Source organism: Stegodyphus dumicola, chromosome X1 (genome assembly GCF_044657685.1).
Source record: "Stegodyphus dumicola isolate Sdum_Otavi_A_Nest chromosome X1, ASM4465768v1".
In the NCBI taxonomy this organism is placed as follows: Eukaryota; Metazoa; Arthropoda; class Arachnida; order Araneae; family Eresidae; genus Stegodyphus; species Stegodyphus dumicola.
The window spans coordinates 184,033,429-184,057,380 of NC_140780.1; the positions used below are offsets into that span (position 1 = coordinate 184,033,429).

General features: G+C 30.9%; 1 protein-coding gene across 2 annotated transcripts in view; it reads left to right on the forward strand.

The window, feature by feature from the left end:
• Positions 1 to 23,952, forward strand: part of crm (cramped chromatin regulator) — a 233,351-nt gene that overhangs the window by 71,344 nt on the left and 138,055 nt on the right. For both annotated transcript variants that reach the window (XM_085808035.1, XM_085808036.1), the window contains exons 5-8: positions 3,513 to 3,666; positions 5,398 to 5,469; positions 8,008 to 8,056; positions 16,214 to 16,299. In XM_085808035.1, coding sequence (XP_085664161.1) covers positions 3,513 to 3,666; positions 5,398 to 5,469; positions 8,008 to 8,056; positions 16,214 to 16,299 — 361 coding nt within the window. The remainder of the gene's footprint in view (positions 1 to 3,512; positions 3,667 to 5,397; positions 5,470 to 8,007; positions 8,057 to 16,213; positions 16,300 to 23,952) is intronic.

A 23,952-nucleotide genomic window follows, 5' to 3' on the forward strand; every position in this document is an offset into this window, starting at 1 on the left:
GTAATATTATTTTATAAATTTTTAAATTTTATTTATAAATTTATCAAATAAGTTGATCATTTAAAATTTTCCACATTTAAAAATGCTAGCTCACTTAACCCTCTGAGCAGCACAGGATTTTAGATCCATGATGAAAACTGGTATTTAAACAGCATGTATTAATTGAGTTTGTATAATTACTTATTTTAGTCTGTAATTTCATAAACTTATATTAATTAAGATGATATTTACATTATTAAAGAAAGTAAGAAAGCAAAATATTTTAAGTTATAAGCTAATACATATATGCAAAGTTGCAAAACTTCTTATGACCGGCTTTATCCGGTCATAAGACTCAGATGGTTAAGCGATTTTGTCCCATCGTTTATTGTAGATATGCCAAAATTAATTTTAATTTCTAGAAGTTCAGTTTCTAATGATACCAGATCATACAGTGCCTCTCTAAAATTTATTTTAGAATCTTGTAATCTGAGCTGTACATGATCAGTTTTCCTCAATAATTCATGGCAGAAATGGAGTTATGAAATTAAAATTCACTGTATTTTGCAATAAAATTGTGGCTTCACTTCTGGTTTGTGGTAGAACTGTCCTCTGTTTATTTTTTATAATAGCTCTATTAATTCTTTCAGCTATTGACTATAACACTAACCACTTTTGCTCTGGCACTCCATCTTGTTTCAAATTCATGTTAGCAGTCTTCTTTAAAACATTTCTTAATTCCCATCGTATTGTTGAACGTGAGGAAAGGAGATATATGTTTCCAATAATTCCAAAGCATGTTACAACAACTAGATTTTGCTTAACTCTCCTACTAAATTTAGTGAGTGGTTATCACAGCTTACAAATAATGCTTCATTCTCCCCCTCCCATAATTCTTTGTTGAACGCCAGATATGTGAACTGTCACGCCAGTGTTAACATTGTGATCTACAGTTTTTCAATGAAATCTGATCAAAGTTTAATTTTTCTAAAATTGTATTTTCAATTGAGGCTGCATCTTTAGCATTTATTTCGATAAATCCCAAAAAAGATTCTTTGATATAAACATTTCTGCTGGGAAATTGAATACCTACATATTTAGATTTCAACATTTGTTCTCGATAAACCATATCAGGAGTCGAATCAAATAAAAGTCCATAATATTTATTTTTTTTATATCACTTATTAGTTTATCACTGTACGTTGGCTGCCGAATTAATAATAGTCCCTACAAGTCCAGATTTCGTACTTTGTACTGTATTAATTTAAAATTTATTTCCCAGAAATCAATCAAAATAAAAATTAAAATTTTCCTGAAAATCTTGTTTGCGTTGGGGACCATTCGGCACACCTCTGTGAGCGGCGCCTGAGGTATAATAGACCTCCTTGCCCCCCTCTCGCTATGCCACTGACTGAAGGCTATTAAGAGAATTTTGAAGTGGCCTGAAGAAGTGAAAATGCGAGAGGGCAAGGTCTAGTCAGTCAGTATAAAGGGTCAAACAAAATATCCCAGCCATACTGAATAAGTTTTCATCGAAATGCAGCGTTGAGCACTGTCATGATGGGAAAAGAACCACCGTATTCATATGCCAGTTAACCATCTGACATGCAGGTCTTTTTCTATGCTTTTTCTTCCATCAGGAAACTGTAATTACCCCTCAAATGTGTAAGATTATTTCGGTAGGCACTATCACCATGCACCTTTTTGAACATTTTGTGTATTTTAGTTGCCCATCTTCTGAACATTAAGTATAACTTTAAAAGTACTCTTGTTCCAGTGATCAATTCTTGACATTTCTCAAAAGTGTACTTATACTCTGCCTACCAGAGCATGAACTAGGAGTGAAAATGCCCACAACTTTGTTTTGCACTTTTTGTTAGTCAGATAACTACAGATTTGCATGCAGGCAGCATCATATGTTGCCATTTTTCTGTTTTTTTTTAAGCACACCCAGTCCTGGAATTTATTAGACAGATCTTATAGTTGTAATAACAATATTATTATAATTATTATTATGGTAGTGGTTAGGAATAATACATAAATATTTAATCTGTAAGCTGAATGAATTTGGTAGAAAGTTAACTTATCAGTTTTAGTATTTTAAAATTGATTTTGTCATGCTTTACATGTTCTGGGCAATTTAATTTTTTCTTAAAACTTAACATATTGTACTATATTGTGATTTCTGCTAAATTTGATGGCAATTACACTGTTTCAGAAAGGAAGTACAAAACAAAATTATTCTTTATTTAAAATGTTAAAAGTTACGGTATATATTTTACCTCATGTTCTAATTACCAAGACAATTGTGCCTTTGAAATATTGTCCCTGGTGCTTCTCTGGTGGCTCACTTATGCCTGATGTCATTCTAAATAATTAAGATATTAAGATGTTAATTTTTTTCTATCTAGAAAAACATTGGGCTAAAATGTTTGAATATCATCTCTGTTGTTAGGATCCCTTATCTATTCTACTTAACGTCAGAACATATAAGACAAATACATGGAAATTGTGCTGTAAATATGCAATGCAGTGTTCAGTATATGTTAATATCACTTTATCTTATGTGGGTAATGTCTTATTACTGTACATGATTCATAAATTTAGCTTCAATTTATTTAAGTATGCTATATCAATAAAACGTTGAACATCAGATCTGGTTCAGAAGTCAAACAACAAAAATCAGTGTTATTTTTACAAAATTTTCACAGGACTAGTTTCGATGGTTTTACCGAACCACCATCCTCAGCTGCAAAACTGCAAATGAATAAGATAAGAAATAATGATTAGATAAGATAAGAAAGACTGGACAAGAATAAGCAAGTTATCCATGGCTTCTTATAATTGTAGTGATGTGCAACTTGCAAATAAGATGCATGATTTTGCTTTTCAGTTATTCATTTAAAATCCTGTAATCATAGTTGTTACATTTTTCCTTAGATATAATTATGTGCATAGAAGGGTCATTCACTAAAGATTTCAAAAAGTTAAGCTTTGACATTTCATGCTTTGTTCCTGGGTTAAACTTCTAATTTTTTCCTATGATCTTGTGATTGCACAGAGCAAAGTAATCTACAGGATCTTAAATTCATTTCTGTTTGAAAAATTTCCTTTTCTGGGAAAGTATGTGACACACGTACAAAAAATAGATAAATGAATAAATGAAATAAAATGGCTTTGAATTGAATTCTGCTAAAATGATAAATTCCTAGTGTAAATAAATTTTCTGTGTATTTTAAAGGCATATACATTTAATTGAAGTAATTAAAAAAAGTTTTAAAGTTGCATGCATATGCAAGTGATTTCTATATCATTATTTGTTTCAATTATTTTTAATGTAAAATGCTCCAATACCCCCGCACTCACCTGGATATTTGTTAGTGAGTTAATAAGTTTTCTTCAGATATGTGTAGATATTCTTTGTTTGGAAGAGTTGCCTTTTATTTGATGCATAAAATATATTGTTTATTAATTTTGTAAAAAAAAAATTTACTATTTCTTTCTTTCTTTCTTTTCTTTTTTTTTTTTTTAAGTATGGAAAGGATTTTGAGAGTATACAAAGCTACATTGCACAACGAAGCAAGAAGAAGGGTATTGCAGCAAATATGATTAAAAACAAAGATCAAGTTCGCCATTTCTATTACAGAACATGGCACAAAATATCCAAATTTTTAGAAATAAGTGAATGTAAGTATAAGTTTTTGCATATAATTTGTTTCTTCTTTATAAGCTCCACTAGGCAAGGTTGTCTCCCAAGTTTCCTCCACCTGACCCCATCAGAATATTTGCTCAGTAGTTCCTCTGTATCATTGCAACCTCCTTGTGTTTCTAATATTACCCCCATTTTATGTGGTATATATTACAATATATTCTCTGTAAATTTTTCCTTTGATTCATATACAGTATCCATGAGAAAAATGAGATGATGACTATGTTTGCTTTAATTGTATTCACAGCCTTCCTTCAACAGCCTGGTAATCCATTTTCCCAAGTCTGATTTATGAATTTTAATAAAGGCATTTTTGCCGAGTCATTAAGGTTTAAATAAAATTAACAAAGACTACCTTCAGGGCCAGAATTCATTCCTTTCTGCATCAGATCCAATCTTTTACTCCGTAATAGTGGAGTGTAATTTAGGACTTAAATTTAAAAAGTGGTTGGTTTTGTGAAGGTTTTTATATTATTTTTATTTTATTGTAAGGTTTACTGATTTTTTGTCTAATGCTTAACACGAATTGAATAATTGAAAAGTTAGGTTTTGAGGCACCTTCCCCTTGATAAGTCTGTCTCCTGCCTGCTCAACAATTATTTACTTATGCATTTTTATAAATTTTTAGGATTAAAAAATTATTGGAATTATATATTATATATTAATTATATATTATTATATTCATAGAGTTTGATACTTGCACTTGATTTACATATGCTCTCAGAATAATTTGTTTTTTACGAATAGAGAATGTTTGTTAAATTCATAATATTAAATTATAATATGATAAAAAAATTATTGGCAAATAGTTCAATCAAGATTGCTTGGAAAGCTTTTTCAAAAGTTTTTGCAAGTGTCATTCATTCCATCGTATTTTCAAATAAATTTATTAATGACTAAAAAAAATTTTTTTGGGGGGGGATGATTTTCCAAAATGGTGAATGTAACTGAGTAATCAATTAATTAGAAACACACTGATAAGGTCAGTAATTTAGTGGTGAACAGTCATTGTTTAACAGTTAGGAATACTAATGAAAACGTTCCTGTGTCATTTGGATCCTGTGAAGTAATTTTGAAGTCTTTTTTTTGAGTTGCTCCTAAAATGTTGAAATCTTTTTACTAGTGATAAAGTTTGGATGCACACTTTTCATAATGAATCAGCTCAAAAGCTAAGTGAAGTTTATTGATGCAGTTAAAATAAATTAGCTGTGAATCTTGAAGCGATTTCATGAAAATGAATTTAGAACATGTTTAGAGATTTGGCAAAAATCATTGACATAAGTGCACTGCAGTCAGAAAGGAGTGTACTTTTTAAGAGATGTAACATAGTGTATTGAACAATAAATAGAAATCATGTATTTTCTGAAATGATTTGCAGGCTACATTAGCATGTCTCATAAGTTTTCCATGAGATATTAAATCATTATTCAGTGTGAGTATTTTAATTTTTGCTGTTAAGTTTTAATACAGTACAATTCCATTCTATTTGATTTAATTTATCTAGATATATTTTAAATGTGACTTCAGCGTGAATTTAGATTAGCTGACTTTATTCTGATATATTTATAATAATATTTTTCAATATTTTTTTTTTTTTAAGAAGGCTATCACCATGAATCTAATACAGCAATTTGAAACCTTTTGTACTGGAAAAAGTAATGCATTTCTTTCTTTCTTTCTTTTTTTTTTTTTTTTTTTTTTTTTTTTAGTTGTAAGAAAGCAAACTCAAGAGCTTTATGGACTGATCAATTATGCTGAGCTGCGGAAGAAAATAGGAGGATGTGAGTTGAAAATATTATATCTAGATATATTCCAATTACATATGCACACATACATATACTTAATACTAGTTTAAATACTAGTGTAGGATTTTCTTTTTAAATATTGGTACTGGTAACCAGTCACAAAAGGAATGCATTTCAACATGGGAAGTTTTGTTGTTTCCCAGTGAATTCAAAATGACTTTAGCCATATAAATGCTGATACTTTTCAAGCACTGTAAATTGCATATTTGATATGTAACTTTGACTTCAAGGTTAAACAGTAAAACTTTGACTTCAAGGTTAGCTTAAGAGTAGCATTTTAAGATGTCATATAATGAAAATATAAAATCTGAGAAATGTTTTATAATGACCATATAATTAAAGTTGTGTATAAGAGTTGGCATTCCCCATTACATTCCCAATTAGATAACAGTAATATTTATTTAGAATGTCAACTGACATGTCTCATCATTCAAGTATTAGTTTATGTTTACTACACTGATGTGCAAAAATTAAGGATGAGGCAGAGAAATTAGCATAAAAGTGGAACATGTCAACAGAATGGATCTAACAACCATTCAGAAGATACACTTGGAACCAGTCTAGTAGGGCAGTTTGAGACTTATAGGGAGGATAGTCAGAAGATATATATTAAACATGGAAGTGTACGATGATTTCAATGACATTAAGTTTCTTCTACTCTGTAATGTGACAAACAAGCAATCCAGGAGACATCATTTGGATGACTTTCCTTGAGGTCATGTCATTGGGATGTTCAAAGACAGTCAAAGTGTGGTGGAAGAGTATGAGACCACTTACAGCATCATTTCATGAGCCTGGAAAGCATTTCAAATAGCAGGAACAGCTGTTAGTGTTTTCAGCAGTGGTTTTACATGAGGAAGAACAGTGGTGGAAGACTTGTAAGTTATCCTACTGGTGAGAAGAGACAAGCAGCAAACAGTGGAAGATATTGCAAGGCACAGGTAACAGACTACTGAATTTCCAATATTACATTTTACCATGTTCAGCAGACTACACAAATCTGGGCTATATGCAAGACAGTCAGTGTGGTGTGTGTCGCTAACATTTGTTCATCAGAGATGCCAGTTACTGTGGTTCTAGGAACAAGAGAAATGGGTTGAGTGCTGTTTTACAGATGAGATCCACTTTAGTCTGACAAGCAATTCTAGACATATATCCATCTGGAGGAAGAAGGAAACACACAATCACTTCTCTGACATGATCAAAAGAAACCATTTTGAAGGTGCCGGAGTTCTTGTTTGGGGTGTTATCATTCTTGGTAGCCATACTGACCTTCACATCTCCGAAAGAGGTTTAGTCATTGGTGTCAGCTGTTATATCAAGGTTCTCTTGCCTCATATGTGTCTGTTTATAGGTACTTTGGTCCAGACATCCTCTTCATGGATGACAACAATTCATCGTATAGTAGCTGTTGCAGAGTGAAGATTTTCAACAAATGGATTGACCTAAATCCCATAGAACTGTTGTGGGACCTTCTTGTGGGATATTTGGCAGCGTGTAAGCAGCTACCAACAACACTTCTGCAGCTCAAATTTTCAGTACTAGAGAAATGAGATGCAATGCCTCAACATCTGCTAGACAACCTTGTCCTCAGCATGGATAGATGGTGTAATTCCTGGATCGCTGTCAGGGGTGATGGTGTTCCCTTCTAAAGACTGGATTATTATTTCAAGGTGCCTGTTAAATGGATGTTTGTCTTCTCTCCAAATGTGCTCAGAGCTACTTTTTCAATAAACTGCCTTTTTATCTTTTTGATTCCTTGTATGCATGGATTAACTCACTTCTTCCGTATTTTCACATTTTACAGGTCTTGTAGTGTGAATTAGGTCAATTCGAAATACTTCTGCATGATGTTACATTAAAAAAACCATCTTGTCCTTAAATTTTAAATACTAGTGTAGGATTTTCTTTTTAAATATTGGTACTGGTAACCAGTCACAAAAGGAATGCATTTCAACATGGGAAGTTTTGTTGTTTCCCAGTGAATTCAAAATGACTTTAGCCATATAAATGCTGATACTTTTCAAGCACTGTAAATTGCATATTTGATATGTAAAATTAATATTTTCACATGCATACTATTATGGATAGTTATTTCAGAACATTAAACTTTCAAGCTGTTTTGATGTTTATAATAATTTTTAAAAACATTTTAATAGATTTGTTGTTATAAATTTTCATTAATAATTTTCTCACAGAAAAAAGAAGAAAAAGGGTGGGAATAATAGGACATTTTTGTTGTTTCGAAGCACTGAATGCTGCTATGAAGAATTTATGCAATGTTTAACTTATATTTACATGTGCATACCTTATATTTAAGATTGATTATGTGTATTATCTTTAAAATATGTTACTAGTGTAAAATGATACTCTTCTTAACTTTCCTTTAGTTAAAGGATTAAGTTTATTTGTGCTGTTGATACATAAGCAAATTTTTAAAGTAGGTATTTGTTTTTATTATCAAATTTAAGGAAATTTTTTCTTAATTTTAAGAAGTTTTAACATTTTTAATAGGTTTGAATGAGAAGAATCGTCAGAAGCTGAATGAATTGGTATTCAGTGGGTAAGTTCATCAATTTTTTTTATCTGAGTATGTTTTGTCCCATTTTCTTTTTGTAAAAATCTACAAAATCTACTGTTAGATTTACTGTAGATTACTACAAAATCTACAATAGATTTTCATATCTGTTGTGTAAAAAGTCAATCAACATAAAATCAGATAAGTTATTCTATGCCAAGCCATGCCTAGATTTTTTTTTCACTTGAGGCAAAGCTGTAAGTGCATGCAATTATATACAATCAAATTAGCTGTATTTGTATATGCCTGTATTAAATAAAGGTAATTAAAGAAATTTTACTCATAACATTATGTATTATTGGTCATTGAGGATTAGGTGGAATTTCAGGAAGGTCATCCACATACAAGTTAGATTCTTTAATGAAGAGATCAAAATAATTTGCAGTTTTGACAATTTTAGGTGTAATATCATGTTTAGGGACTTTAGCAGTTGTTGAGGACACTAAAAATATGTCTGTCTGGTTCTTACTATCTTGTGGGGAATATCTGCTGAGTCTGAAGTTTTTGTTAAATATTAAATTTAGGGTTTGGGATGGAATAGTGAAAAATTCAGAGGTAGAGATAGTAAAGCCTGAATAAATAAAACTGTATACTCATTCTGGAGGTCTTCCGGCTGCTGCTTGATGGTCTTCATGCAGTTTGAAATTCCTTCAATGGCAGGATTGCTGATTCGGGGAGTAACATGTCTTCCAAGTCTGTTTAGGCTGAATTTCTTCTTTTCTTCAGCTTCTTTCACAAGTGCTGAGTTCTGCCTCAAAAGAGCCCATCAGCGACTGAGCGGTAAATACGCTGAAAGCTGGTAATGCGGTACGAGGTTTGAATCCCACGACCGGGCTGGCTGCATGAGCGTTTTTGTGGTTTTTCTGATATGTAATGTGTATACGAGCCAGTTTCACGTAGAAAGTCCTCCACCAAGGCATCCCTTCCTTTAGGCAGATAGCCCTCGTGTGCTTTGCCATAATTGAATAATCCCTAATCCTTTTGCCTCAAAAGAGTGCTTCTCAGTATGTTCAGGCTTAAAAAGTATTCTCATATCAAGGCCACTCCTATATTATTATCATTATTGCTTGAATGGTCAGTGGGACTATTGTCCATATCCTCGTTTAAGAAGTGGAAAATCATCTCCGCTATTTGCAAACATTATATAGCACAACATTTATTGCTTTTGAATTTGCAATTTTGTTGTCCATTGAAAGCAAAAGTGCTTTTTTAAATATAGTGCTTTTTTAAAGTTATATTTGAAATTCTCAAGTTCAGTATAATATTTATTTTGTGTCTGAAATTTGAGTGCTTTGAAACAAGCACAACTGATAAGCTATTAACAGCTTTTGATCTGGCAAGTATTATTGATTGTAAGGTGAAAACTCGGCAAAACTCTGCTTAGTGTTTGTCTACCTTTTGCTCACATTGCAAAGTAACAGTGTTTCATCAGGTTCAGATTTCTGAGTTTTAGTAACCAACAAATTAAATTTTAAAGGCTTGTCCATCACTTTTCAAATAAAAGGATGCTGGCATCAGATTTTATTGTGTTTTGGTAATTTTAAAGAAATAACTATAGAGAATATAAAAAATGTATGGCGTCACAAATAAAATGTTGCCACCAAACATTTAAAACCATGTGTTTTTTTAAAGACTAATAAAACGAATGTAAAAAATGTATGACAACGCGTATTACTTTATTTCAGATTCTAAAGATATGCTGTTTTCAAATATTTTTTAATTTTGCTGTTGAATTTAAGATGGCATATATGTGAAGAAAGTGACGTTTAACACAATACTATAATTTGATGTGAAACTAGAATGACAAAAAAAAATTAGTAATAATGTTATTTTAAAGTTATTTAAAAAATCTTACTGAGAAAACCAAACATCAATAGGATGAGTTGAAAAAAGACAAAAAAATAATGGCATAAAAATCTGGTGATTTTGGTGGTGAATTGTATGTAGCATACATATGAAGAAAGTGATGTTTAATAGTAAAGTTTAAAAGACAAAAAAGTTGTGTTTACAGGAGAGTCCAAAAACTGACTGGTAAAATGCGAGCACAACAAGAGCATGAAAAGTTTTAATAAACTCTCTAGTGCAACATTAAAGCATGAATCCTTTCAGTTTTTTTTTTTTTTTTTCCTTTTTTCCCCCTATTTATTTTAAATTTTCTGATGCTTCTTTCACCCGTTAAAACAGTTTCTGAATTCAGGTATGATTAAACTAAACTGCATTTGTAAATCATCATTAAAAGATTTGATTCTGCTTTAGCTACCAGAATTGTTGAAATGGCATGTTTTTTAAAACTGGATATTTCTGATGGAATATCTGAAGCATTTATAGCATTTAGACATATAATGCTAAGATGCTCATGTACATAATACTTAATCCAATTATTTTACATTTTCACCAGTTAGAAACTGGAATTTGGAAATTTTCTCATTTAATTTTGGTATATCTATTTTAGTTGTGAAATGTAAAATCTCATTCATGTTTACTGGTAAAAAAAAAAAAAAAAAAAGACAAAATTAATTCTTTTATTAGCTGATTCTTCACAGTTCTTTTTTATTCCTGTTCTGTTCATATGTTTAAAACTAAATTTTTACATTTCAAGTTTTTCTCATCTTTCGTAAAGAAAGAAAGAGATATGTCTTTGGTTATGTTAGTTTTATTGTGTGGCCATAACATTTGAAGACTATCTGTCTAAGGAGAAGGTTCATTTATGAAGGATTTTCTTGTGCAAGCTGGCTCGTATTTACATTACACATGTGGAAAACCATTCATGCAGCCAACCCATTTGTTGGGATTCGATATAGGCTCTCTGTTTAGTGTGGAATATTTTTTAGCTTTAAAATTTTTGATCTCAAGGTTTTCTATACCTTTTCTTTTTCTTGTAATATTAAGTTCCATGAAGATACCCATGAAGGTTTCCTCTGCTTAGTGTGGAATATTTTTTAGCTTTAAAATTTTTTATCTCAAGGTTTTCTATATCTTTTCTATTTCTTGTAATATTAAGTTCCATGAATATACATGTAAAATTTTAAAATGATTTGCCTAAAAAGCTGTTAATTTCAATCCATTATTTGATGTCTTTTAAAAATATGAACTTAGTTTAAAATAACAGTAATCTAAAAATTGTATGAAATACATGATTAATCTACTGGACCACTTTAAATATTTAATTATTAACAGTTAAGTTTTTTTTTTTTTTTTTTTTTTTCTAATGCACAAGTGCTGAGTTCTGCCTCAAAAGAGTGCTTCTCAGTATGTTTCAAAACTAACAGTTTACAATCAAAATTTATTTTAATTTCTAAAATTAACTGTTCTAAAATTAAGACACAATAACACGCCAAATAAATACTAATTCAGGAGTCAAACAACAATTTTGTGAATATAACGCTGATTTTTGTTGTTTGACTCCTGAATTGTTCTAAAATGTTTCAGCTGATTTGGCACCTCTCTTAGCACTCGCTTCACACTTATCCTGACTGATTCTATGCTTTATAATTCTTTTCCCTTGTAAAAAGTGAAATTATAAAATGCATTAATAGAGTATAATGATGTGTTTCTAATGACTGCATGTTTTTTAATATGTATTGGAAATTTATTGCATTATGTATAAATTAATTGAATTAAAAATTGATATCACTAAATGCTTAAAATAGTTTTTATAATTATTATGAAATAAATCAGTATAATTGTAATTTTTTAATATTTAAATATCATCAATATCAAAATTAATAATTCTGCATCTTGTATGCATTATCTTGTACATATACTGTGATGCCTAGTTGTGTCGTAAAAGTAAAACTTCATAGTACTGATAAAATTTTTAACATATATATTGGAATGCAATCTTTTTCAAACAGTTAATGTTCTTTAATGTGTTTAATACTTTGTACTATTTATTTATACCATTTTATGTTTAAAAAAAAACATAGAAACAAATGTTGGAGGTTTCTGAATCAGAATTGTTTTTGAGTTTTAATTTCATTTCATAATAAAGATTTCGTTGTTTTATCTGTTGGTTGAGATAGGTAATATTTTTATTTGTTGAATGTTAAAATTCCTTGGTGGTTTAGATTGTAATTCGGGGTTTTAGATTGAAGTGTTAAAAATTTATTGCTGTTTAAAATTGGATGGTTGATTTAGTTTAAAATTGGATGGTTGATTTAGTTTATTAAGACAAGACATCTGTGAAGTATCTACCTAAAGGAGGGAGGCCTTCATAAAGAATTTCCAAAGGAATATTGGCTCATTTCTCCTTAAATAACAGAACTTCATGCAGCCATTCTGCTTTTTGAGAATTGAATGTGAGTTTAAGTACAGAGGTAATCTGCATTTTAATCAACTTCATCATTGCTGGGCACTTTTTTTGAGAATTTTAATTACTTTTAAATGCAAATATATTGTTTATGCTCTAGCAAGTAGAAACTAGATGTTTAGTTATAGAGAGTGTGTTAATTATTATCCTGTATGGTTTAATAATTGTGACACATTTTGTTCTTAATTCAGCTAATGCTTGGGTTTCCCCCTTGTTCATGTTCAAAGAGAAGAAAAGTGTAGCACATAAATCATAAACAGTATGGCATTTAGAATAAAAGTCTGAACTGATAAGTTCTTGACATGCCTATCAAGGTTTAACTTCCTGATTACAATATATCATCAAAAGAAAGCATCTTATACAATCCACCATTGTATTTTAATTTATGAACTAACTCAGGAAATTGAATCATGCAAAAGGTCTTTGAGCTATGAACTCGTTATTTTTTTGGCATAATTTATTCTTGTTCTTATTTTCATTTTATGTTATTTTTATACTGCTTAATATTATTTTTTCTTAAAGTCTATATCAATAATGGCTATAATATAAAATTGTAAAATTGCAAATATGAAATGTGCATTTTTCCTTTTGATTTGGAAATTATATTCTTCAGGTTCAACTCTTACCATCATAAAAATTTGTGTATAGTTTTGCAAGTTCTGAAACAGTATTTTTCAACTGTCTTTGAAAATTTCATTTGTATTTTAATTGATCTACCATTTCGTGATTACGAGCATGACCAGTGCTTTCTTTACTTTTTCTTCAGCCTGCAGTTATCAGTTGTTTTCCATTTAACAATTGTGAATGGACAAACAGCATTGCTAAAAATCACTTCATAAACCTTTTTTTATAACTCTCTGCAAGCATAAGGTATCCATCCTGAATGGAAGATTTTGAATGCGGAAACCTTAAAAAATGGGATACAGAAGTTGCACTTCCTGTCAGCAGGTATCCAAGAAGGGTGCCTCATTTATTTGCGGTGCCTTTGGAGGATTGTTTTTGCTAACCTTAAGATAAGAAAATTCTGCTCCTTTGAAATCCAGTGCAGTGAAATATCTCTGAAAACAATATCTCACAAGTACAAGGACTGGGGGGATGGGCAAATTTTGGTCGAACCTGTTTTATTGAAGCACTGCCTATTTAAATGACAAAGTGATGGCCCACAGAATGTTGAATGGGTGGACTCTAAAAATTTTTTTAGGTACAAGCAGGATATTTTGTCTCGGAAAAATTAGTCTTTTGCCAACCTAAGGCTTACAAGTGGCAGAGATGTGTTAAATAAACTGTGCTTTTTCTGTTCATTAATCTGTTTTTGTTTCTGGAAATTTAATGCATGCACTGTACTGATTTTCATTGCATCTTTTGTAATGTTACTGCTTTCTCCTAATTACTTCTTTAAACTGATTGCCTGCTGTGTTAATGAAGACATACTATATTTAGCTTTCCCGATCAGCCAGAATTACTTCTTATGTGTAGCTTAAAAATCAACATCTGCTATAGTAATCCTTTTTTCAATTAGAGCTTTTTTTTTTTTTTTTTCCCTAAAATTTTTTATTTGAATTGTTTTATGCCATCATTTTCAGCCAAAGTACATAATCATACTTTGAAAAGATATGTTCTAGGATTTACCTCTTTGCAGAAGTTTTTAAATACATGAAAAATACATTGTTTTACTACATACTGAAAATACATTGTTTTTTTTAATAATAAATACAAATGAAGTAGTACAAAAACAAAATTTGCATTGAATAATATAAGCTTCATTTTATTCTGACTTTTTGTCAACTTTCAGGCAGCTGGAAAATTCCTCTTTTTAAAAAAAGTCATGATACCTCTTTTTTTAAAAAGTCATCATTTAATAGTAAATACAAATGAAGCAGTACAAAAACAAAATTTGTGTTGAATAATATAAGCTTCATTCTATTCGGACTCTTTGTCAACTTTCAATTCCTCTTTTGTAAAAAGTCATGAAGCTTATTTGTAAACAAGATATTGATGTGCTGTTTAACATTCTTCAAATAAGTGAACTATGCAGGCAATTCAGAGAATTTGAAGTGGCCTGAAGAGATGAAAATCGAGAGGGCAAGGTCTTATAAATATGAGGGGGGTCAACACAAAATATCTCTGCCATACTCAATTAGGTTCTTTTAGTATGTTCATTGAAAAGGGGGGGCAAATATTCTTATGATGGAAAAAAAACACCTCGAAGGCTGCTCAGTTCTGGGCCTTCGGCATTGATTTCTGCTTTTAAAACTGTCATTTGTTAAGAGTATTTTTCTAAATTTATTGTCTGATTTAGTGGCAACAATTCATAGTATGAAATTCCTTTGTGCTTTCACCATGCACCATTAAAAATTAATGTCCAATAATGAGCTGTTTCAAAAAAAGAAGCTTAGTCTCCCCCTACAGCAAGGAGTCGCATGTGAAACCTTGAGCAAGTGGTATTCTGCTGTATTAAAGAAATATAGTATTGGAAAAAGGTCAGTTTGAATGCCTACGTCATAGCAGCTTATGTGCTCAGTCTTCTTCATATGGATTGCATACTTCACTTTTTGGAATATTTATTCTCTCTGATAATTCCTGAATTGTATAACTTGGATTTTCAGCAATAGCTTCTTTTAGCAGGTCCTTGTTTGCGAAAGACGTTCACCCTGAGTGGGCATCATCTTTGATGCTGAAATTTGTATGCTTAAACAGACCTCTCAAATGACCTTTGAATCGTGTCATCAGAAAAGACCTTTTTTTCCATATATACCACAAAATTTACAATCAAATCAACTACTATTGTTTATTGTTTTTAAAATAAAATGTAATATGATGTAAAGAAAGTTTTGAGTTATCTGTTGTTTGCATTGCACTAAAACAAAAATTATGTTAAATTATGCTAGAATTATGCGGCAGAAGCAGAAAAAACTATATTTAAACATCCATTTTGGATAAGGTCACTCCATATTAGCAATAACAAAATAATTAGAATAAGATGCACTTCAATCTGAAATATATCAGAACTTTTCAGATCACCAAATACATCAGGGCTATGTGCTTAAATTTTTTAGATGTTTGATTAAGAGCTGACCAAGAGCTGGAATTTAAGTGTCTTTTGTTTCTCCTTCTTTGCCACCAACAGCTCTAGAGGAATTTTATTTTAATAGATTGTTAAGTGCCCCTATTCTGCAAATACTTGTCTGCTGTTTAAATCCAGGGCTAGTAGTATTTGCAGTTGGAATCCATGGGACATTGCTGTGTCTAGGGCAGCAGTTGTGTTTTTATTTTATTTGAAATTTTTGTAATTTGTTTTGCACTTTTATGAATGTTATGCTGTTGTGGCATTATTATTTTCCCACGGTCAGTGTAGTATTAACAATACTGGTATAGTGTGTAGCAATACTGTGTCACTGAACTGTGGCTCGAATCGTAGAAAAGACCTGAACATTTGTAAATATGTGAGGTATGGGGGTATTTAAAATGCTGATGGGCCAAAAGCATTCTAAAGAGATTTGAAGGTAGGGGAAGAAAGCTGAGAGACCATTGTTTTCATTTCCCACAGGGCTGTTCATCAAAATTGGGCAAAAGTTGTATAGTTAGTTGCGTGGGACTGTACTTGTATAATTAGTGGTGAAATACTGGTGTCTTGCCCACTGTTTCCTGTCCTGTGGCAGTATTATCATTGAAATAATGTTGAAATGTATGATGTGATTTTCTAAAATATTGTGATTTAATATGTTTTTTGAATCACTTATTTATGGCTTTTGTAAATTTGTTTTGCATTTTTTAGCTGTTTAATGAAGTCATTTTAGAATTTGCATTTATGTACTCTAATGTGTATTTTGCAGTGTAACTACAGTGAAGCACAAGGGAAAGAAACTCCGAATTAAAACGCCTGTTTGTAGAGCACTGAAAAAGTTAAATAATGTATCAGGTGGGTTATGTAATGATTCTGTGTAACTTTACATTTCAATGTCAGTTGATAATGATGGAAATGAAAAGTAAGAATCAGACGTCTAAATTGATATAATTCCAATTAGTTTGCCATCAGTATCTTCATGAAGTTTTGTAAGGAAAGTATTTAAAATAAGATATATAACATTTTATTGCCATAGTTGGTGACTAGATGCCTGCTGAGGAGACAGCTAATGGAAATTACTCATATGAATAAAAGCATGTAGAGATAAAGTCAATATTGATAAAAACAGATATAAATAATGCATACTTGGGTTATGTTTGCACAAAAATTGTGAGAAGATAATTCTATTTTCAGTTTATGCAAAGCCAGTTTTCTTCGAAAGTTTCCTTTTTGTATGCACATTCATTGTAGGAAAATATTAGTTATATTTTATTAACTTTCATCATTATATTTTAGTAAATCCGACAAGATGAGAGTGTGATTTTGTGCTTTGCTGCATTTTTATGAGCTGTCTAAAATTATAGATAATCTAAACTTCTAGCAAATCTAAAATACTACCAAATATATATCATGTATAGTATAAACTTTGCTATTTAATACTTCATGAAAATTTGTGATAATTCAAATAAGAAATAAAAATTAGTTTTGGTGTTCATGAAAGAGTATCTTACTCTGTGAATGTAATTATTTGTGCAGTTATATTTTTTAAAAAATTCTAACTATTGTGCTTTGCAAAACTTAGCATTATTGTTACCTGAAAACTCGCATGTAATTATTTTTATAACTATTTAGACCTTTTTCAATAAGCCCAATTTTATGTGTTGGAATTCTCCCATGGCTGTTTTCAAGGAACAATAATACAGGCTTTGAGTAGGAGGACATTAATCTAATTAATCAAAAATTATATAAAAAAATATGGAAGCAGCGATCAACAAATACTACTTTATATATATATATATATATATATTGTGTCTCTTGTTTGTGATAAATATTGAACATCAGAAATAGACCATTTTTACCAATTTTTTCCATATATACAGTGCCCATGAAAGTCCTCTGCCCTTTATTTTTGCAATCATTGGTTTACAAAAGTTTTTAAATGATGAAAATATCAATGTTTTGTCATTTTTAAATTTGAAAAATCAGTTTTATATGAAATAGAAAATATAACTTTTATACGGTCCTTTGGTCCCTATATTTACAATTAGGGAATTGTTATCCTCATTATAAAAAAATATGATACAGAATGTTTGATTCCCTTATGACAAGAATTGAACAAAATATTTAATTTCAAAATTTGTGATCATTGATTTCTGTGTGCCTTGTGTTAATAAATATATTAGAATAATTCAATATTAATTTATTTTCCATAAATACCATTCAGTGATATTGTTTTTGATTTACTATTGTGTAATATTTTTTAATTTATAATTTTGTATTCCAAAAAACTTTCACACCAGTAATAATGAGTTTTGAAATGTTAAAAATATGTTGTTTATATTATGTGGTTTCGTTACTTTAAAATGCTAATCAAAAAAAAAAAAAAAAAAAAAAAAATCATACAGAAAATTCCTTAAACTAGAAGTATTCTTCATTTATGCAAGTAATGTGTTGAGTTTCTGTATGACGATACTGAAAGTTGGCAGTGTTTTCTAAAACAATAATTCTGTAAGATTCTTTGAATAACATCCCTTTTTTAAAATATATATATATATATATATATATAGTTACGTAGAAAAAAAATTCTTTTAACTTTAAAAAACTGACTTCTTTTTGGTGCCGTGACAGAAAAAAGAAAAAAGAAAAAAGAAAAAAAGAATCAAATTTAAAACTTTGTACTTACATAATCAAAACTTTTAAAATCTAAGAGACATCAAAGAAAGATATGCTCCCTGGTGTTTTGGTAGAATCACGATTATTTGACAGAAACAAAATTCGAAAATGCACTTCCACAACAAAATCTTTAACATGCTATCTCTCACTAAATTAAAACTAATTTATATCTCCAACCTGAAATCACATAAATTTCAATACAAAAGCTAGAGATAGCCTTAAACCTTTAACATTTCAAATACCACACAGATCTCTTCAAAACACCAGGGAAAGATACAATCTCACAATTAAGAAGTCTACTCAACAAAATCAGAACAAATTCAGTAAACAGATCGAATAGTCACCAACACTTAAAACCGATTTTTTTTTTCCCTACTACTGCAATATGAGTACCCAGGTTCGGTTAAATAACCATGTTTTCGTAAGGATCACATGGGTGACCTACTATAGACCACAATTACTACGCAAAAGAAACATACAATAATAAAGATAATAAACACATTTATTGAAAATCTCCACACATTATAATTTAACGTAGCTGGCCAGACTACCCCTACAAAAATCTTTTAAAAGTTACTCATAGTTTTTTTTTCATATCAATCTCATGTTAAACATTAATCCATTAATACAAAAATCATAGTGAAACACATCACAGTTCTTGATCATTTTAAACAGGAACTCAAGAAGATTAAACTCATTTAAAAAACTAATTTAGAATAAATCGTATTGAACATAAACATAAACAATAAAACAAAGTTTCACTTCCTCCAAATTGGTTCAATTAACTTCTGACTATTAAATATTAATAAAAAAAATACCTTCTCAGCTAGAAATATAGTAAAAATATTAAATTTTTATCTACTTAACATGACAGCTCTTGCTTTAGTATTAAACATTTCCAAATTTAAAAAGATTAATTATCAAAATAAAACACCAATGAAAATATAAAGTCACTCACGAAATCCGTGTACCACCTTTGAGAGACTCAGAGAGCTGCCCGGATCCAGTCACGAAACGTCGAAAGCATAACAGCCCAATCTTCATCGTTGTTTTCAGGAACCGGACCTTTTCATAGTTCCAGCACTAACCTCCGTCAAGCAGCATTATAACTAAATCAACTTCTCGATTTCGAAGTTCCACTGAAGATAAGAGAAGAAGGTCAAAACTGGAGACAACAGACCATGACAAACCTCAGGAGATGATGACTTTCCACAATTCCCAAAGCAAAATAGAACTCCAGCATGAGCAGTTCAGACTCTTACACAATTAGGAAAAATTATCAGCGACGAAATCGAAATTAATAGGCTGCAGGACAGGAATTGCCACCGTCAACATGACAAGCACCCGCACTCCTTTGGACACTCCGTAACCAGAATCTCAGAGATTAACAGCTTAACTGTAAACCGTGGTCAACCCCCCGAAGAACCGCAGTGTTTTTCCTCTGCTCCAACCCAGCACCTCACTGACCGCGGCCGACGTCAAAGAAACATGCCCGCTAAGGCTCCGAAAAAATCTGCTAAAAGTCTTCTCTAAAAATCTCTTTTTCAGTCCAAAAAGCCCTCTCCTGCCTCATGTGCAATGGCTTAAGAAACTCGGTTTACACTCACCAAGAAACGCCTCAGAATTACTATTGGCTCAAACAACACTAAAAATTAAAAATTAAACCAATCTTAAGGAAACTCGGACTCCCTCTCGCCAACTAGAAAGAAAGGTAATAAATCGCCTCTGAAATTCTCAGAAATCCAGAATTTTCTACAAGTTGACAGACCCTTTCTTTCCCACGCAACAGAAGAATGTTTCCAGCCTATAACATTGTCAAAAATATCGCTGCCCCTTAGAACTATTTGCCTCTGAACGAGCAAAACACGTGTTTTCAACCCCTGCGAGAAGAGAAAATGCAGCTGGACAGTGACCTCTAACCTCCAAAGAAGCTGACTCGTGAGAAACGGAAATACAACAGCACCCTTTTAACTGTAACACATATTCTGCCAAACTTAAAGGAGCTTTGCCGTAAGGTTTAACAACATTAAATATTAAATACTAAACATTAATTTTTAAATAAGCACAATACAAATTCATTAAGCACAGTAAAATAATACGCAAAAATTATACACAACAAAAAATACAGAAGAATTTTCCATAACAATATTGATCACTACTATTCACAGTAATATGCATAGAAATTCTCGTCACTTAATCTATTAATATTAGAAATCTTTTCCAAAACTTATATTTTGTCAGTTAAGTACAATGCAAACATTTTGCTCTTCAATGCCAAAACATATTTTTATAACTAGAAATATATATTTACAGCCAGCAGTTTTAAAAATAAAGTCTGTGTTAAGACTTTTGGGGACAAAGTGTATTTTCTACTTTTCCTTATTTCATAGTTCGTATTTTCAATCTTATATTCTTCTGACGAAGTTAAATCATTTTAATGTTTGGAATTTATGTATCCATTGTCTGAAATACTACCCAAATCACTGATCTCACTTCCCACTCTCAGTTGCATGTTCAAAATTTATATACTCATCTTCTGAAATGCTGTCAAAATCACTGAAGGCACTTCCTACTTCATCAGCCCATTACAAAATAGTTTATTCAGTGTTTTTATTTTCGTAATATACTTGCTTTAATAGCCCCACCATATAGATATTCACTTAAACACACTCACAAATCTAGCTAACCAAAACCTGCTAGCTGGCCATGTCACGTGAAAACACTTTTTCTTAAATACAAAGAAAGCACAGGTCAAGTGCTGCAAATGAGTCGGGAAGGAGGTCACCAGTAGTGTAATAATTAGGTGGAGTATTAGCATTGAATGCTAGTTCAGTTTGGAGTTACAGGTAGATTTATAAATGCAGCAATCTTTCAGATGGCCCCACCAGTTGCCAAAAGGGTAAGACCACTGAATACTGGGAGTACAATATGGGCTTGATCCCAGTTGAACAGGCTATCTGCATGGTTGGTTTTTGTGGTTTTTCCAAAATTTATTTTAAATACAAGCCAATTGCTTTAGAAAGTCCTCCATAAAGGCATTACTCATCTTGGGCCGATAGCCGTTACATGCTTTGACATATTCAGATAACCTCACAAACATATTTTCTATTAGGGGTTAACATCAAACTATGTAAATATTTGCTGTGCATTATGCAGGTATTCATATTTAACGTATTACTAAGATTGAGAAAACTTATAATGAGAGAATGCTACATGTTCAATCTTAGGTATCATTTCTACTTTAAAAAGATATTCAAACCACAGTATTTTGTTTGAAAATTTGTTTTTGAAATGCATAATGGCTCATTTGTTTCATGTAGAACTTGCCAATGCAGCTAAACGGTTTCACTTATGCATGAGTTTAAAATATGCTTATAACAGTATAAAGTCTGAAATCTGGACATCCATTATCCGGAATGATCTAAAATCCGGACCTCAAGGCCACAAGGACTCGAGGACTTTTTTTTTTTTTTTAATGCTTTACATATGCGCATTTGATTTTTCCTTCCATAATAAAACGTAGAGATTTTCACTTAAAAATTCCGATTCTTAATTTCACCTATGCACTAAATAAAATACCTCGTTATGGAAAAACAATCATGTAAGCATAAATTTATGAGATTAATAATTTGGCTCCGTAGCTGCGTGGCATACATCTCAAACCCAAACATTCACTTATTTTACACCTCAGACGTCGACCTGGCAAGTCATTGTTTATTATATTTTGCTTTCATCACCGCAAGTTATCAGTACATGACAGCTTCAGTAATAACTCATGCAGCAATGTCTAAACTTTTTTTTATATTAGGAATTAATAACAAGAGTATGGCACCGTTTATGCTAACATTACGCTTGGCGATGATTATAGATTTTTAAATGCTCTAAGAAATGTTGACAAAGGAAAATTCAACAAAAATTTCTTTTCATATGCTAAAAATCGATTTTGTTAATGAAACTCATAGGCCAAAAGATTACATTTAGTGCAATTTTGATTAAGAATAACTGATATGTTTATTCACCATAAACCCAGAAGCGGTGGCAGAGTATGTCAGCACCGGACGGCAGAATTTAGGGAAGATGAAATTTTTCTAATTTGAGGAAACACCGAGCGGCAAAATTAACAGATAAGAAGTTTTTTATGATTTATGAGACTGCACTAGGCGGTATCTAGTGGCAGCCCTAGATAAAGCCTTAAGTATATGTGGGAGTTTATTCAGGACTCAGATTACTTTTAAGCATGTGCAAGAAATAACCATAGGTATAGTAAATAACTAATACAATTCAGTCTTAATTCAGTACGCAATAGGAGCAAGACAAAAATTTAGTGAAACAACTTGACTTCCATTGCCAATCTTGTAATACACAGCCAATAATATATAACAGACGCTATTAAGCTAGGCTAAAATTATCTTTACTAATTCTAAAGCATTTCAGTTAATGTAGCAGACTGCGCTGCTCCCTAATCTTCTAATTTGATCCAACTTATTATTTTCTGCAGACTGTTATTATTACAGCAATTTTATAAAACTAAGCTTGAACTTTTGATTATGCTGAAAAGAGTTTCCAATTCTGAAGCTGCCAAAGGATCTACAATCCATCTCAAAATTATGTGAGGAGTATGGTATTGGAAAGTCAACAAATGACATAAGAAAAAACAAAAAGGAACTTTTTTGAATTTCTTGTGGAAGCAACTTACATTGAAAGAAATGTTTAATAAAGTAAACAAATAAATATGAAGCTTTTTTTTTTTTTTTTTTTTTTTTTTTTGTAAATTTTGATGCCCTTTACATCATAATTATTCTTTATTTCATAAATTACGATTTCATATTTTTAATTGTATAATTTCTCATGCCATCTTACCAGAATCGCCAAAGTCCTGACAAGTGCAGATTTTGGACTTTGTATTGTATTAAGCAAAAGAAATACTTTATTGATAAAGAAACTGCAAATCTAGTTATAACAAAAACTGTTTTCTATTTTGCCTATAGAGGCAGAGCTTTATCCTGTCCGTCTTGACTTCTAATTTTATTACATATATTTACATTCACCACTAGTGAAGGTTAAGTTTCAAATGAAAAAAATCATCATATTAAATTTAATATAAGGAATTATTTTTTTTTTAAATTTGATTTTGGGTTATGAAACATTGCTTTAATTTCAAAGATGTAAGACAACCAAGTCATTGAAGCCTTGAAATATTAATAGCTTTAGCAAGGTTATGACTGTAGGCTAGGTGCGTGGAATTTTTCTCATATAAATTTAAATATGAGGCAGTTGCCTTTAAAGAAACTTGGCCCCCAACCCCCAAGCAAGTTAATCCTTATGTGCCTTGTCATAATTTAGATAACCAAATACACAAAAGCAATTTTTATAAATAATTGATCCACAGTTGAAGTGAAACCCCTTCATTTCATCTCACATTTAAAAGTGAAGTTTGAGTATCATAAAAAGTGTGAAAGATCCGTACTGTACTCAGTAGAGGCCAGTTTCTCTGCAGATGAGGCTAGTATAATGCTACAGGCTCTACATTTTTGTTTATTCAATGTTCAGATTTAAATTCAATAGTAATAATAAACATATTTTCAAAGTACTACTAATTAATATGTATTTTAAAGGATTCAAAAATAAATAAGGATTTAATGTGAAAAAACACCTTAATTGCAGATATTTACAAAATTTAGAAGCAGTTATACTTACAAAAATGATGGAGCTTATTTTTAAAACATAAAACTTAAACAGAGTTGAGTTGTAGCTGATATTATTCAAACAATTTACTTCAATAGACAGACATGCTGAAACCAAATGTGAGATTACAAACATAAGAAATAGTTGTTT